Below are 15,815 nucleotides of genomic sequence, written 5' to 3' on the forward strand. Positions count from 1 at the left end.
ATTCAACACAAGAAGAAGCACGACGACTGGTTACTAAATATTTATTGAGAAAATAATACAAAAGACATGTTTGTCACTACATTTGTGAATTCAGATTCATCTATGACATCACTAGTGTTGACAGCATTTTTACATTAGCTTGTGGCACTTAATGAGTTCAGGTGTTGAAGAAGAGAGCAGGTTATGCACATGACACTGACTCAACCTCAGATAGTTTAATCTCATAAGAAGAGTTGTAAGGTGGAAGTTGGAATCCATCAATCTAATGAATCATAAATGAAAAAATAACAATATGGTATGCAAAATTCTGCCTGCAGTTAAAAATAGATTGTCAGATTTCATTATAGTGTCCAACGGTGGATATCTTGATAAAGATATGCAGAAAATACAAATGACATGACTCTTAAGTATGGAGTCTGGAAAAACTTATCAGCTTTCAAAACTTGAATTGAAAATACAGCCATGTCAGTCTCCAAAAAAATCCTAAATTAGCTTTCACATTGCATACAGTATGTCAGCTAAGACTATTCAAAACAAATACATTTTAAATGAATGGCATTTAGTAACATGTTGACAATAATATACAATAGATAATAGTATTGAGAAATATGTCATCACTATAACAGCATTTTGCATGAATTATTAATTATGAATTCTTCCTTGTGTCTGTCTTAATGTGGTGTTCACTGCATACACACACCATCATCATTGCACGTTAAAGTGTTTTTTACAGTGTAGATACTGGTGTCTGTCGATGGAACATGTTTTCTGCAGCAGAAAACCATGACAGGCAGAAAAAGAGCACCAGATGTATCAACATCTTCACACCAAGATGGATGCCACTGAGTGCCATCAACTCAAGACACAAACTAAAAAAAAGAGATTTTTGAAAATGATTTATTAATTACATCCATTTGCATAGCTGCCATTTAAATTCTGACTGAGAGAAAAGACCCTTTACCTGCATGAGATTTATCTCAGATTAGCCAGCCAATCACATGACAGAACATACTCCGGACTGAAGGGGCTGGTCCTTCCTCTGAGCCACAGCATCCAGACTGCAACACATCACACAGATGAATTAGAATAACACAGTGGCAGCGCGTGAGAGAAAATCATACTTTCAAGAGCTGAATTTCTCTGGCTGAAGGTATTTCACACTGAAAAAAACAGAGAATGCCACAGAGGATGTCAGCAGAATAATGTTCACAAACAGCGAATAAAAAAAGCAATAAAGAGCTTTTTCACTACTTTTACTCTTTAACTTTGTGCTATGTTGTTTTCAATATTGGAAAATATTAATACTGCAAGACTGAATTCATCCAGATAAATGACCAAAAACAACTAGGTTTATCAAACCTGAAAATCGAAAAACAGTGGACCTTGAAAGCATGTGAACAATGATAATATCATTTGTCTATGCAGTTCTCATAACAATTATTCAACCTCGATGGACAATGTTACAAATCATACTAGAGGTATATTGTTCACTGCACTTGGAAAATATCATGAACAGCTTTCAGAACCAACAGACATGAAGTCTTGATGAATTATCCACATTATTAAAAAGTAATGCTCAGAAATAGTTAGTTGATTATTATTATTTACTACATGTCACTGTTGAAAAGCCTACCTCTGACACAGATACAATGTGTCTACTAGTGGGGTACCTCAAGGCTCTATTCCTGGAACATGGCTCTTTCTAATTCACAAACATGACATAGACATACTTGTGTCCAAAGTAAACAAAGATCTGGTAAAATATGTGGAATATTGAAAAAAATAAGTTTCACTTGAAATAAATAGGGGAGCCATTTGTCAGTCAAATTTACTTACTATTATTAAAATAGCAAAGAGATTTCTTGGGGATAACTTGAAAATCACCTTGACTTCTGTCAATTGATTCATCTATCTATATATAAATTGCTAGAATATGTTTCTAGTAACTCTGGTATGTCAGCTGGGACAGGATAGCAGCTTTTACCTTTTGGAAGGCCTGAAAGGAGCATCAATCTCTGAATGGAAGTTGTTGACTTCTCTTGTGTCATCAACGGTGAGGGCGTTGCCAGGCTCACTGTGACTGGCTCTCAGTGGTGTAAAGACACCTCTATGTGAATCAGGATTACTGCAGGATAGATGATTGGTGGCATGAATGGGATTGCCGTTTGGATCGAGGGTGTCAGCCTCATCGTGGCAGGGTCCAAGCATCTCAAGGTCATTTTGGGAGGAGGACTGTACTATGATGTGGGGCATGGAGAGGGGGGAGGGGGGAGGCTCATTCTGGGACGACTGCAGTTTCTTCATGTGATGGATTACTGTGGCTGCATTGAAGGCTTGCTGTTGGAAATGACACACAAAGAAAGAGGGTTACATTGGTGCATAGGTATACCATGACACATCCTTCTTGAGTTAGTCAGGACACAGCCTGCCATTAAAATGTCACAGTCAGGTTCACATATTAAACTTCTAATACCCTTTCAAATGCTCCTGTGATTGTGTCATGAATAATTTCTGGACCTCAAGTAAATTGGTACAGCTTGGAAACTTCATAATGATATTGTTAAATGTAAATTTTTCAAAAATGCAACAACAGTGTTGAAGAGTTTACAGCATTTGACAACACTTAAGAGTGCTTTATGTTTTTAGATTTGACATTGTAGTTGAAGCTTGAACATCAAGCGACGTTACCTTAGACCACTGTAACTTTTAAGGACAGTTGTCATTAGGTATTGATAGTTATTGGCTATTTAGTATAAAAGACTTTCCACTCAAAGGCTATAAAAGATAACTAGAAAATGTTGGGTGTATTTTCCCTTTGCCACTGTTAACAGCCACAGTATGTTCCAAATGCTCATATATTGTTAAATATGGCTACTTACACTGCATTTGTTTGTATTTGCATGGTATGTATTGTTTGCCTATAACTAATAAAAGCAAAACAAAGTAGTCCATGAGCCAGCAGCGTTACTTACCTTCCACTTAGATTTGGCAAAGTTTCTCTCCATCTGTTCACAGACAGACTGAAAAATGTCGAGGTCTTTAGCTGTGTTTCCAGCAATCCTGCAATCATACCAAAGTATATTAGTTGATTTGGAAAACAAAAAAATATATAAAATATGTGTGTGTCAAAAAGAGACAAAAGACTAACCAGGGGTGTTTGAGTGCCTGTTCAGTGAGGAAGCGTTTTGTGGGGTTTTTCTCCATCAAATTCCTAATGAAGTCTTTGGCTGTTGAGACATGGCATGGACAGCTGTTAATTTCTGATTAGAAATGAGTGCTTTCACCTGCTGTTAAACATATCCTTGAACTTTATGTGAGTGACATGACCTCCTGTAGTCAATACTGTATTTTCCTGCAGTTTTTTCCAAAGCCAAGTCAGCCTACAACAGTGCAATGCTCATATTGATCATCAAGACAAACAGAACCTGTCTGTTATCCCCTCTTTCATATATTAGACCATTTTATAGCTTCTTCATACCTAATACAACATTTACTTGTTTTTAGTATGAAATGTCCAAGAGAAGCCCCACTCAACACCCCCTGCCCTGCCTCAACCTTGGGTAACAAACAAAACAGAACAAAACAATTAAGACACATTAAGGGAAAATAAAATAAAACTAAATAAAATAAGGAGAGAAAATGCATCTGGGCAACGAGAAATAAAAGTAGGTCCTGCAACTTAATGTTTTTTTTCTAAATATCTATTTGTATCTTTCCTCTTCATAAGTATGTTCACTTCTCAAACAGCCAAAAGTTTTTCAATATAAATATAAAAGCTATTTTTCTTTTTTTGCATTTCCATTCAGGGTTTTCCTGCTCATGTCTGCCCTGCCGGTCGTTTGAAAAATGAAGTCAGTCCTACATGTTTTCATTAGAAGAACGTTCCTGTCTCTTGATGTCAGCTAATTTAGTCCCTCAGGTAGGTGAGAGGTGTCCTTGCCCATTTAGTGCTGGATTTATAGTAATCATATCTGACATATCCACTTGTCCACAAGTGATGATGTTAGTCGGTATGCTGATCTATATTAGGTTAAGCTCAAAAGATACATGAACAAATCCTTATCTATACTAGTTAACACTGAGGTTAACCATAGTAACAACACTATTTTTGTCACATTTTATGAAACAACCAGAGCTGCTTTGAAGTCTTTCGAGGCAAATCACAAACCAAGTCTTTAGACTTTATAAGAATAGTCTGATGCATGCTGACCTTATCCTGCACAATAGCTTGACACTTCTTGCTTTCAATACTCCCTTTTAAATAGGACAACAGGGAAATACATCAGAAACAGAAAACTAGTTACTCAAACATCAACCCCATAGGCCTGACAAAAATGACTACAGGTGGTCAGGATTTTGAGGTGGTACGTGTGTGTCCACCTTTTTGAAGTTTCACCTCATCACGCCATCACATCTCAATTCAAGCTTAGTCTTAAGGCAATCAATTATTAAATAAGTCATGTTCTTACTAGATAAATCCAAGTCAAGTTTCAAATTAAATGCACAGAAAAGACTGATTTTGTTGTTCTAAAAATATTCATTACAGCCACTTTGAGTGTTGCTCAGCTCCAAGACTGGATTAGCGCCAGTGTTTAAAAATAAATGAAACTCTAAAAGAGAAAGTGCAGTCATCTTAGACCTCTAAACGTTCTTCAGCACTGAGATGTGAAATGTTTTCTACAGTTTTCACACCTGACTCAGAGATGTTGTCCCAGAAGGGTGAATGAAAGGCGTACTCAGCCCTCATGATCTTTGAAAACAGACGAGTCTCGTTCTCTTCAAAGAATGGAGGGTAGCCGCAGAGCCTGCAACACAGAGACAACAACTTAACTCAGCTGATCTCTTTATATCCACCTTTTGAAAATCCTGTACACCTAGATTTTGGATGACTTAAACTACGGTGCAGTGTTTTGCTCCTGGTTACAGCTACCTGGTACTCTAAATATGATATCACTGTGGTTCCTCCACAAACAGTCACTCAGGATCACAGGCTTTGTAGTATATAGCACAATTCCATAAACCAAACTGATCGAAAAGTTTAAAAAAGAAAAAAAAAGAAAAAAGAAAAAAGCATGTGTTTGATTTATAACCTCTACATAACATAATATTCACAGCTGATCCAGGAGACATGAAAGAACTCTCAACTATAAGCTTATGGTGGGTAAAATATTTACAGAATCTGAAAATAAATCATTTTGAATCTGTAATGACCATTTCTGAACAGCCATATACTGTGCTATGTTACTGATCAAGAACAGAACTCACAGGATATATGTGATGACTCCAATGGACCAGCAGTCCACTGCTTTGCTGTAGGGTTTCTGAGCCAAGACCTCAGGGGCTGTGGAACGACACATGACAGTGGGTAACAGGCAGGTGAGAGGAAGAAGAAGCACTGTTCAAAGTGGATTACTTTTACTATGGATGTCCTCTAATATTTATGTTGTTGGGATTTCAAATGTCACTATCAGCTGCCAGCTGCAAAGCTGCTATAATCCCATAAATCACACTAATGGCAAATTTTGATATCATAGATGATATTATTAATCATTTCAAGTGCAACAACTCTAATAGTACTGTAGTTCTAACAGAGATCAAATAACTGCCAACAAAAAACCCTCAGCATGTCATTATGACAATATTTGCTTTTTATCTGCTAATACAATTGAGTATTTGACACATTTTAACATCTAGTATGATATATTCCCTCTGATTATAAAAACATGGATACCAAGACTGACTATTTCATTGATTTATGAAAACTGATTTACTGCTCTTGTTTTTCTTAACTATTCCATTAACATGTACTTTGCATGTAACTTACATCATTCTGCTTAACTGTCCTGATTCATTTTCTTTGTGTGATAACCACCAATACACCATTTAAATAATGCTGGATTGTAATTTATGCTTGAATTCTTTTTAGTTATTTAAATGTAGAGTTTTCTATCAGGTGTAGATAGCAGGGGAACATTGCAAAAAGTGTATGTGTATGCCCCTGCCCCATAACTCACCAACATATCCTGGTGTACCACAGGCTGTGGACATCACACCATGCTCCAACGCCTTGGACAAACCAAAGTCACTGACCATGATCTTCGCATTCTCATCTGTGTTATAGTACAGCAGGTTCTCAGGCTGCTCGCAGAGAGAGAAGGGGAGAGAGAGAGAGAGAGAGAGAGAGAGAGAGAGAGAGAGAGAGAGAGAGAGAGAGAGAGAGAGGTAAAAAGTGGGGAAAGACAGAAAGTTTGTGTATGAGTGTGTGCGTGCGTGTGTGTGTGTGTGTGTGTGTGTGTGTGTGTGTGTTACCTTAAGATCCCTGTGTACAATGCTGTTCTCGTGCAGGTAGTTGACGGCCTGCAGCACCTGTTTGATCACTTTACTGGCATCCCTCTCAGTGTAAACCCCCTTGTCTAAAATGCGATCAAACAGCTCTCCACCTGACACCCTGCACACACACAAATACACAAGGAAATCATCAGTGTTTTTATCTCTCTAGGGGTCTTAGATTTTGTGACCCTCTACCACACCTTTGATGTGCCACTTGGACAAAGAGATTTTGAACTTTGTTTTAATTTTAGCAAAGATTCAACACTTCCCAAATTTACCAATGGGTCAGGTTGAATTTTGGGAACATGGGTACTGTATAAAATTATGCAAAAAGCATTTAGAATAACTCCTTTGATGGAATGGTGCATTCTTACCAAACATGGAACTTTGGGTTTAAATATTTCACTCATTGTAAACATCATTTTGCTTCAATGAAAAGATGGAACAATCTGATACAGAATATTTATTATACTGTCAATGCAGAATAAGAAATGAGACCCATTGGAAATACCATTGACATGAGATGATAATAATGAGCCCACTTACAGTTGCATGACCAGGTAATAGTGCGTTCGACTCTCATAGAAATCCTCCAGTCCAACTACGTTCTCGTGCTTTATCCTGAAATAGTAAGAAAGAGGTTGAGGCATCATTTCTGTCTTCACTGGCAAATGTTGCATGTTTATAGTGTTGTTACAGCTGTTATACTGGGCCCTGTTCTTCAACCGTGGTTTAAATAGTTCAGGTTATCATGCTGTTATCAGATTAAATAATCCTGTTTGTTCTCATTCCGCTAATTTAGTTATTTCCAGTCAATCCTGAATGAAGTTATCTTGAGTAACAGTGTGCTCTTATTTTGAAATAAAGGCAAAATGAGTAAATCCTCAGAAGTGAATTTAATGACGAAAGAGCATATGAAAGTTACACTGGTGTGATACATACTGGAGATCTTTACCAAATCAATATGACATCCAGGTAATATTTGCATATTGTGCATTATGTGCTACATTTTGGCCATATCAGTATGAGTTGCTAGTGTTCTAGGCAGTTTCAAACACAGGTTATTGTTAAATACAGCCTGGCTCAACAAACCTGCTAGCCACTTCACAAATACTTAAAACAATAAACCAGCACAAAAATGACAATTACCAAAATAAACCACCATGTTCTGCACAGACACATTACAAACAAAATGACTGTACACTAACACTAACGTTACAAAGTAACGTTTGCATTTTGGAATATAAAACAGCAAACACACAAACAAACTACTCAGTCCAGCACAGCATGATGGTAAATGGGGGCCAATAGTTTAACTTTCACTAAACTTAGTGCAAAAGAGGTGTGTCTGGCTATGTCTATCCAGAAAACAAAGAATAAAAGCTCTGCCTAGGTTGCAAAACGTACATAAATAAATTGATTCAGTGCCTTTTTATTGGGATTCAGCCTCACATTTACAGGTGCATTGTCAAAAAAATAGATGAAGAGTAAATGAAAGCATCAGGTCACGGTTATGCCTGAGACACAGGTAAAATGCTAGCCTGCAAGGAGCTGACACAAACAGCTTTACAGAATAAAATGAAGCGTATCTAAGCTAACTCTTCCACAGAGATCAGGTTATTGCAAACCATAACACGGCTGTAACATATAACTCTATACTGTTGTTATTTTGGTGAAAGTAAAGCAAAATTAGTGTAATCAGTAATGCATTACTCCAGTCCACACATACAATAATATTGTAAAGGAACTTATTGATTTCAAATATATTTCAAACAAACATCAAAGGGAGAAAGTTTTAAATTAGTCTTGGAGATCATGTTTCTGAGAAACATAACATCTGTTCTGGGGTTGCACAAGGTAGCTGCCTCGGTCCATTACTGTCACTATACATGCTGCCACTAGGTGACATCATGAGAGAACACAATGTATGTTTCCATAGTTACACAGATGACACACAACTGTACATCTCTGCTGAACCAAATGATGCTGCAGCTATTGACTCCGTTGTTAACTGTCTTTTGGCAAAAAATAAGTAGAGGAGCAATAATTTCCTAAAGACAAATGAGGACAAAACTGAAATCTTACTCTTACTAGACACCAGATGTAGAGTTCTTTTAGAGCTTTAGACTTCTTAAGATTTTTATCCTTATTCTACTCTAGTTTTACCTAGATTTAAATATTTTATACTTTATTTACTTAGGCTACTTTCAGGAACAAGTTTCAGACTCAAAATCAGTTCAATGAGGACAGCTGGTGCAATTGAGGACACAAGTCGTGTCTCTAATTGGAAAACAGGATGCTTTTTGGGTCTGATTTTTACAGTTGGGTTTAGGTACAGGTTAGGATTAGGGTTAGGCGAGTCGTTGTTATGGTTAGGGTTAGGGTAAGTCTCCAGGAAATGGATGTATGTCTATGTAATTTTGTCAAAAGTGACCTAAGTAAGGGTTAGGCTTAAGGTTTGTGTGTGTGTGTGTGTGTGTGTGTGTGTGTGTGTGTGTGTTTTACCTTTTCAGTACATTGATTTCATTTTCCAGGTTGCTATGAATGAGGTGTTTTTTCTTCAGACATTTCAGGGCATACAGCTTTCCTGTATTCTTCTCTCTCACCATAAAAACCTCTGAAAAAGACCCCCTGCACAAAAAAAGAAAAGACAGAGACAGAAAAATTGAAGTGGGGTTAACTGAAAGGCATTTTTGTAAACGACTTAAGATACAGTATATTTGCCAAGCAATACTTGAACATTTCACTCTCTGTTGCTTGGTTGGATTTTTCAGTGCAGTTTAACTGTGAACAGCACTTGTGTTTCTGACAGTTCCACGTTATATTTTGCCTCCTTTTTTGGTTCTGATTGCTGTAGTGTTTTAGCTTTCGTTAATAGAAGACACAAAATGCTACGTGGCAGCACTCAAGTCTGTTCGTATGTTAGAAATCTTTTGAGAGACAAATATTCGCACCAACTACTTGCAAAATGAATTATCAGAGCACTGAAAATGTAATAACATTTACTGTCTTCTTCATAAGTCTGTCTGCAGTGTGCTTTGAAAGCTGTGCTGATCTGCTGTAATTGGCTACCTGCAGTGTTGCTCCAGCCTGTGTTCCATTCCACTCTGTTTAAATATGCTGATTTCATATTCCAACCCGGACATCAGAATAAATGTTGGCATTGTGAGTTTCTGCAAACCACAGATATATTCAAACTGCATACTCAGCGTCCTGGTTACATTTAGCAGCAGCTTTACCTTGTTTGTTAATCTGCTTATTTCATGGAGCCTTTGAGGTTGCACTATGTTAGTCATTATGCTGCAGCTCCAGGAAGAGTTTTTTATTTGTCAAGAATCACACATTACTGGAATTATCTATCTCACTCAGTGATTTGTCAACAACAAATTCTCAGTAATCAGAAACCCTGCTATGCACATGTAAATGTAGCTGAATGACCAAACTGTGTGTTAACTGAGTGTGCTGTCAATCAACGTGTGCTGTCAATCAGGTGGAACAGTATAGGTTTGATTTAAAATGCCAACCTCCATTACAGACACCACATAACGTCCAGAAGCACATCTCCGATCAAGACTGCCGTGACTTTAGTGAGTCACTCTAAACCAGGCCGCCATGAGTTACAACATCATGTAACCTGGACAGGCCAAGACAGTCTTGGCTGTGTTTCAGCATGGCACCTTTTTCTTTAGGCTCGTCATCAGATTTCACCTAGGGTGTAATCCTACATTTTGGCCTCTGAGTCAAGCATTTGTACCAGTGATACTGTACTGCAACTCTGGCCTCCAAAATGCCTTAAAGCCTAGTACTGCCGATGCTACTTGCCATGCATTGTGTTATGAATTAAGGTGAGAATTTGTGGAGAATTTGAGTGTCCTGTGAACATGCTGATTTACACTTGTTTCTACTTGAAACTTGACAGTCGATCACTTGGAATGAAAACCATGGAGGTATTATTGTTGCACCAAAAGAAAAATCTGCTTATTTATTACTTTAAAAAAATCTGAATGCACCTTTGCAAATCAATGTGAGTCCATCTCTAATGTATTTGAAAGTAACAGATGTGTTGACTCAGACACCTTTGCATCTCATGTTTGCACAAACATACACCTGCACCTGCTTACACAACCTCCCCTCATATACTGTACATTCAGACCACCAATACACCAATATAGTCAAACTCTTAATCCTATAATGAAGTGGTGCTAGGATGTTCCTGTAGTGCTGTTCTGACGTCAGTGCTACACACACCTGACTCATTCACAGCCAGTTGAGGACAGAGCGCTAAGCAGCTTTGAGAGTGCAGGACAGCTCTGAGTAATCTACACCTATAGTTAACAAGCATTTGTTACAGGTCATTGGGCTGACCAGTGATATGAAGCCAGCCTGGTATACTGGTCTACCTACATTTCTGAAAATTATGCTGATAAAACAAAACTGTTTCAGTGCAGGACGGGAGAGAAACAGTTTGCTAATAACTACTAATCAAATTTAAGTCAAGGACCATTTCAGTGTTTTTAGGGCACAGACAAATCACATATAAGACTGAGTGTGAAATGTCAGTATTAGTTTGCACCAACAGTTTCTGGTATTCTCGGTATTCTTTACTATTCATATTCTTATTCCTTGTTAATTTTATAGTATATTTAATTTAAGTTGATGCAAAGCTGCTTGTCTTACAAACTATACATCAATTTGCAAAGAAGGCTTAATTTGTTAAAGGACCAATTCATCAATTTAGTATTACACTTCCATAAAGCTGGGACTGATGCAAGACAGATTAAAAAAAAATAAAATAAAAAAAAAGAATGGCCAAAATAGATGCAGCACAGGCCGAGACATCCTGACTTTCATTCCCTAGAATGGCTGTGATGTTTCTCATAACTGGCAAATTGATTTTGATATGTAACATTAGTGGAGCCGCCCATAAAAAAAATGCACAGCTTTCTGTCAAAACATGGCTTACACCCAGGAAACTAAACTACTGACACAGCATAGTTTGGCATTCGTACTGAGGTACCATCTGGGCACAGGTATCAAAACAGCTGTTTGGGGCTAGAGCAAAATCAGGTTATGTATCTTAAAATCTAAATATGCACTAAACTTTTGCAGGCACAAAATGTCAATATTAATATCACACCTGATCAAGCTTATTTTACAGCAAAGTAGTCATCAGGACTGATAGGTTAACGATGTAAAATCTTCCACTGGTAGGTTCAGCTGTGAGTAGATTACTCACAGAGTAAGAGGCTCCATTGATAAAACAAGCTCTCAGGGAGGTGATGAAAGGGATTAACCACAGCCCGTAGAGCCCAGTCAGAGCCTGGTAACTGGGAGATAAACAGCAGTAACCCCTTCCATCCACTTAAACCAGTGACAGCCCTCTGAACTTGGGCAAAATAATTTGTTACTGTAGAACGATCACTGAAAACAAGCTTGTGGCTGCAACAAAAACAAGCATCCCATCCTTGATGATGGTTCACAGTATTTACTTCTAAAAATCTGAAGAGAAATCTCCACCTTCAAGGAGAGCTGAGGCAAAGCACAAAGGAAGCTTTTGTGAATGCAACTGCACCTGCCATTTTCAGTTCTGTCCATATTGTGTTTTGGACTGTTTTGATCCTGCTTTTTTAAGACCACACCCACATTAGCATTAGCATTAGCATTAACAAATGGTATTTGGTATTAAATGGCTTCCTCGTGTGAGAAAGACATCAGACATGATTGACAAACTGTCAAATAGCAGTTTGGTGTGGCATGGTGCAACGAGTAGATGTGATAAGATAAACTTTATTGATCTCACACTGGAGAAATTCACTTAAAATGAATGCTCATTACTGCTGAATTGATGGTCTTCAAGCGTAACTTCTTTCTCTTTTTTTTTTTTTGAACACTTAAATTGTCTTACAAATAACTAAAAAACTTGCAAGTGGCAATTCCCTGTCAATGAATCTTGACACTTGTATGTAGGATTAGTCCTTCTCTTCCTCAGGTAACACACTGGGTAACCACCGTGTCTTTCTCATCCGTCTTTATTTTGAACAACAGTACTTACGATCCCATCTTCCCCTTGAAGTCAAACACATCCTTGATGTTACTGGTGCTTTTCTTCCAGCTGCAGATGATCTCCTTCCGCCCCATCTTGGCTCTGACGTTGCCGTTAGACTCCTGAAACACAGATGACATAAATTATTTATATTAATTATGGGTTAAAAAACACTGAGAACTCAGATCCAATCTTATGACTGGAAAGCCACCAGTGTTGATTTAACCTGCAATGATTTTCATTTGATCAGCATCACTTTAACGTGCCTCTGTCCCTCACATGTGAAAGCTAAAGTTTGGCCCTCAATAAATCTCATTCTGTGAACATTATGGTGCAAGGAATATAATGTATGTCTAACTATCTTTAACTGAATCTTCAAAGAAATGTATTTATGCCTTTTGGAAATATCAAAACAAATCAAACTGAATTCAATTAAATCATGGGCAGAGTAAGAAATATGTGATGCGCTGTATCTTTGCTGAAAGAATCAAAATGGAATCCTGTGGAGGAATAAATCATGAAGACTTTTTTCTTTTAGAATCATTTTGCTCTCCTACTGAAGGAAGGATGTCATTTGCAGGACAGATAACTTGACTGGCTGTGTGACTTGATGATTGCGGGGTGTCTCTGCAAAATCAGAAAAGGCTCAGAAGTCCTTTTTGGAAAAGTCCTGAGTTTTCTTTTTTTGAAAGACACTGACAAATGGCTTCTTGTTATTTAGGTATGTGGACTGGTTGGAACTCTGTGGTGCAACTATTAGCTGATGATTAGTTGATGAACAGCAAATGTATTTGTCAAATCTTTAACAATATATTAATCTTTTACTTTTAAGTTATTTATTCAGTAAAAATAGCAAACGTTTACTCGTTCAAGCTTGTCAAATGTGGGAATTTTCTCCATGTCTCTGCTAATATCATTGTAATTGAATAATGAATTGTGTTTGTTGGCTCTTGGTCAGACAATGACCAATATTTACCCATACATTATAAAGGCATTAGGCTTAGAGCAAATACTTTTCTACTTTCTTCTAATACTCTTTTAAAAAAAAAAAAAGAAAAAAGAACTGATGATAAAAATAATTGTTAGTTGTCAACTACAATTAGTGCCGCAGCTACCATCGAGGACACTGTCATGTCCTCTGTACTTCTTTCTGGGTATTTAGGTGTTTTAAGAACCTGGAGGGAGTTTGCTCTTTTTTGATGGACATTTTAGCAAGTAATTCTATTATTTTTTAGATGTAATTAATTTTGTTCAATCAAACTAGTTTTGGTGAATTAAAAATTTATTTCCCATCATAACATGAATCCTGCAGAGTTGGTATTTCTTTCAGGGTTTAGAAAATTTTCTTATGTGTCTGTCCAAATTGTTAATTGAAAAACCCACTGACTTATCTGAAAAGACATTGTCACAGTGCTGGAAAGAATTTCTCTTAGCTCATGGAAAGCTAATGTTTGGAAAATATAGGTTTTTTTTGCAGGACAGACATATGTTGGGAAAAAAATGACCTCAGTATTTCTAAAATCCTGACTGCAGTCTTGACCACAATGATCAGACACATGATTACTAAAGTCAGTGCAGGTGTCATAAGTGCTTCCCTGACCCTAACCTTTACCTGTTCTACGACCCTCTAAGATGTCACCCCACCTTCCCCTTGTGTTCTGGTTACATAAACAGTTGCATGTCCATGACTGAAGTCAGTCCTCACTGGGTAAAGCCCATTTGTACCTATCAGTTACACAAGACTGAAAAAGACTGAGGATTAAAGAGGTAAATAGCAGCGGTTAGTTCATCGTCCCAGCCATCCCTCCTGCCCTCCCTCCCTCCTCCTCACCTCTTGTACTCCCTCTGTCTGCAGAACGAACAGATTAGTGGCTGATTCCCTGACAGGACAAAAACTGGGTCATTTTATAAGCTTGGCCTTGAAAGGAAATGAACTGTGACCTTCCAAAAATATTTGCTGAAATGCACCAATGTTATGTATTACATCCTAGAACTGATTTGCCAATTTTAGAATGCACTTCATTAAAGTTAAAGCCCAGAAAGTCATTGTCACATTTTTGAGGCTACAAGGAATATTTCACAACCACTTTATATGCTAACTGAATTCTATTTGCTTACATTATTACAAGATCATTTGGATTTTCTAGGAAAACTAATGGAAGTACAGCTTTTATTCATGCCTTTTACTCATCGGGGCACAGAATCCTTTGAATCATTGCTTTGTTTGTTTCTAAAGCTCTAAATGTTATGACCAATTTTAGAGAAATTAAGGGGTAGAGATTAAAAGACTAGAAAGATATGCTTAAGATAGTTTGAACTGTTTGTCCTCTAGTGATTCCAAAAAGCAAACACCAAAATAGGCTACACTGAAGCAAAGAGCGTAAAACTGACAGCAGTTGAAATGTTTATTGAAGCCAAATTCAAGAGTCCCATTGGATTCATGTGAGTAGTTTTGAAGAAGCCTGCATGTTCATTCTGTTTCCCAAAAAATATCATTATAATTTGTGACGAGAGGGCAGAAAGTATCTCGGGACAGCAAGAGCCAGCTCGAGTCTGAAATGAGCTCGTATTATTTAAATGTTTCAATTTTAAACATCTTTTTTTATAACTCATTATGTGAGCATACGACATATTTCTGAACAAAGACGACTTGGTTTCACTGTAGTTGTACAGATATAATAAAGAATAGATGCAGAAAGAGTTTTACCTGCGGAGCGGCGTGGAACAGGTGGAGGTGAGGCGCTCGTGGACGGACCTGACTGTATGAACCAGGTTGCCGAGCTACACGCGCAGGGGGCGGAGCCTCGTCCATTCATCGCTGCTCAGTGTCAGTAATCAGACGACGTGCTGCATTTAAGGACTCCTGGAAACTGCTGCACTCCGGTTACAATGCTGTCCCTCTTCTGTAAAAACTGTCAGTCTTTGCATTTGGTTAATTATAGCTCGTTCTCTTCTACATTTGGGATGACGATTCTTTTATTATTTAACAAATAAATTCGTAACTCAGACAAAATCTGTGAGGTCAAGTGTGAAGGCATTAATTATACCATATTCATAATGATTTGCATCTTGTTTCGACTATTTCCTCATGCATTGGAAATATGTCAAACTGCATGTCATCATTGTTAACAATAAAAGCCACCAGCTAAATGAAGTAAAGGTAAAAAGAACAACTTTCAGAATATGTCTGATGAAAGCTAAGTCTCCCAATCTGTAAAAAAATACATTTGAGTAAAAAAAATGCAATCCTACTTGACTAAATTACTTAATTACCACTTCTGCGAAGTCATGTGTATAAAATCTTTAATTTGTCTGACCAACAGCCCAAAGACTTCAAGATATCTTATCCCAGCAATGATATAAAACAGAAGAGCAGCAATCCTCAAACTGGAAAAGAAAAAACAAGCAAATCTTTGGATATTAGATGATAAACCATTAATCA

General features: G+C 37.4%; 1 protein-coding gene across 1 annotated transcript; it reads right to left on the minus strand.

Moving 5' to 3' along the window:
- Nucleotides 1-25: 25 nt before the first annotated feature.
- On the minus strand, nt 26-15,463 carry LOC143335879 (calcium/calmodulin-dependent protein kinase type 1D-like). Its single transcript, XM_076755542.1, has 13 exons — nt 15,081-15,463; nt 12,383-12,495; nt 8,836-8,961; nt 6,877-6,951; nt 6,310-6,448; nt 6,015-6,138; nt 5,266-5,341; nt 4,693-4,805; nt 3,149-3,227; nt 2,973-3,060; nt 1,985-2,337; nt 962-1,058; nt 26-869 (listed from the first exon to the last, which is right to left on the minus strand). Exons 1-12 carry the CDS (start codon nt 15,183-15,185, stop codon nt 995-997), a joined length of 1,455 nt encoding a protein of 484 aa, XP_076611657.1. The 5' UTR covers nt 15,186-15,463; the 3' UTR covers nt 26-869; nt 962-994.
- Nucleotides 15,464-15,815: the final 352 nt, after the last annotated feature.

Source organism: Chaetodon auriga, chromosome 2, assembly GCF_051107435.1.
Source record: "Chaetodon auriga isolate fChaAug3 chromosome 2, fChaAug3.hap1, whole genome shotgun sequence".
In the NCBI taxonomy this organism is placed as follows: Eukaryota; Metazoa; Chordata; class Actinopteri; order Chaetodontiformes; family Chaetodontidae; genus Chaetodon; species Chaetodon auriga.